Source organism: Leptidea sinapis, chromosome 42 (assembly GCF_905404315.1).
Source record: "Leptidea sinapis chromosome 42, ilLepSina1.1, whole genome shotgun sequence".
In the NCBI taxonomy this organism is placed as follows: Eukaryota; Metazoa; Arthropoda; class Insecta; order Lepidoptera; family Pieridae; genus Leptidea; species Leptidea sinapis.
In genome coordinates, this window is record NC_066306.1 from 9334515 (window position 1) to 9336152 (window position 1638).

At 41.2% G+C, this 1638-nt stretch overlaps 1 protein-coding gene across 1 annotated transcript; it reads left to right on the forward strand.

The window, feature by feature from the left end:
• Window positions 1-382: 382 nt before the first annotated feature.
• LOC126976728 (uncharacterized) lies at window positions 383-1149 on the forward strand. Its single transcript, XM_050825229.1, has one exon. The coding sequence runs from the start codon at window positions 448-450 to the stop codon at window positions 1147-1149; it is 702 nt and encodes a 233-aa protein (XP_050681186.1). The 5' UTR covers window positions 383-447.
• Window positions 1150-1638: the final 489 nt, after the last annotated feature.

Genomic DNA, 1638 nt, shown 5'->3' on the forward strand with positions numbered 1-1638 from the left:
CTAAAAAATATTTGTTGAACACGTTGAACAGCCACAGCAAAACCAGGCAGTAACCGGTTTCTATTAAAGAGGCTTACGGATTTGTGTTAATTCGTTTCGAGTTAGTTAAATTAATTAATTAGTTCGTAGTTCGCTTACAAAATATTTATGAAGTGCAGCAGTTGCGGTAGATATGTGGCAACTGGGGAACGAATTGCATGTGTGGGATGCAATGGTATATATGACAGACCCTGTTTAAAGATACCAAAATCTGCAACCATACCACCTAGCTGGCGATGTCCATTATGTGTTGCTAAAAGACCCCGCAGCATTAACACCGATACTCCCGTTAAGAGTGCACTCCAGGTGGACTGCTCAGTGATAGACCAAACAGACACAGATCAAAAACTGCATGTGCCCATACCTGAAAACGAAATAGTTCGGGAACTACGCCTTTTTAGGACAGAAATGTCTGATATACGTCAGCAGTTTGTCAACTTTAATGCTCAAATGGAACGGTTGTTAACATCTGTGGACGGCCTTACAAAACGTGTGGAGTGCATAGAAAATAAGGTATCTGTGCTGGAGAACAAATATGCATCAAACGACGTAACTGGTCTTGTCGATACGGTCGAGAGGCTCAAATTTGATTTGAATGACCGCGAGCAGGAACTTTTACTCACAGATGTGGAAATCACGGGCCTCTCGGAGGCTAATGGCGAAAACCCAATGCATCTTGTGTGCCTCGTCTCTAAAAAACTAGGCGTCGAGCTAGAGGAGAGGGACATCGTGAGTGCTGTACGTGTAGGACCCAAACGTGGCATGACGGAGGGAGCAGCACCGGTGAAGCCACGACCGCTAGCTGTGCGGCTTTCACGCCGCGCGCAGCGAGACAATATGCTGCGCGCCGCACGTGTCCGCCGCGGGGTCAATACCGAAGGCTTTGAGTTACCGGGCCCGACAGATAGGTTTTATGTCAATAAACGCTTGACTAAAACCAACAGGCAACTCTTCTACGACACTCGTCAGGCAGGTACCAAGGGATGGAAATACGTGTGGACTCGGGACGGACGAATTTACGCGCGGAAAAAAAATGACACCGAAGCTCGTCGTATCAGATGCGAGGCGGATATAAAAAAATATTTTTTTGGTGCTCTAAAAGTAAAGTAATAGTATTAATTTGCTATTGTCTGCTTGTGCTTTTATTAGTAATTAACTTAAATTTGCTGTATATTAACGCTTTATACGTACGTCTTAATATTATTGTTCATATTTTTATGTTTATTTTTTCTTATTTATGCTTTGCCTTACGCCTAATCTTTAAAAAAATTACCTTAGCTTGCCACGATATATACAGTTTCGGTACTGATCTCATAATATATGTATCTCTGCACAATCCGTTTTTATGTTTAATATATATAACTGAGCAATGTCTGATATATTTAACTCAGACTGTGTCTCCGACGTCACCTACATTTGTCATTATTACATATTATGGTCAACATTCTTATTTAACGATATCATATTATTTATTAATTTACAACAAACCAATCGCCACGTATCCTTATGACATACAAAATATCAATGACTCACAGTAGAAAAAGAAATATGAAAATTGGCTTCCTTAACGCTGGGTCAATAGGCACAAAGCAAGACGAA

What these genes read in the sequence shown, in the direction of transcription:
- LOC126976728 (XM_050825229.1), top strand. Translation starts at nt 448, where the DNA reads ATGTCTGATATACGTCAGCAGTTTGTCAACTTTAATGCTCAAATGGAA.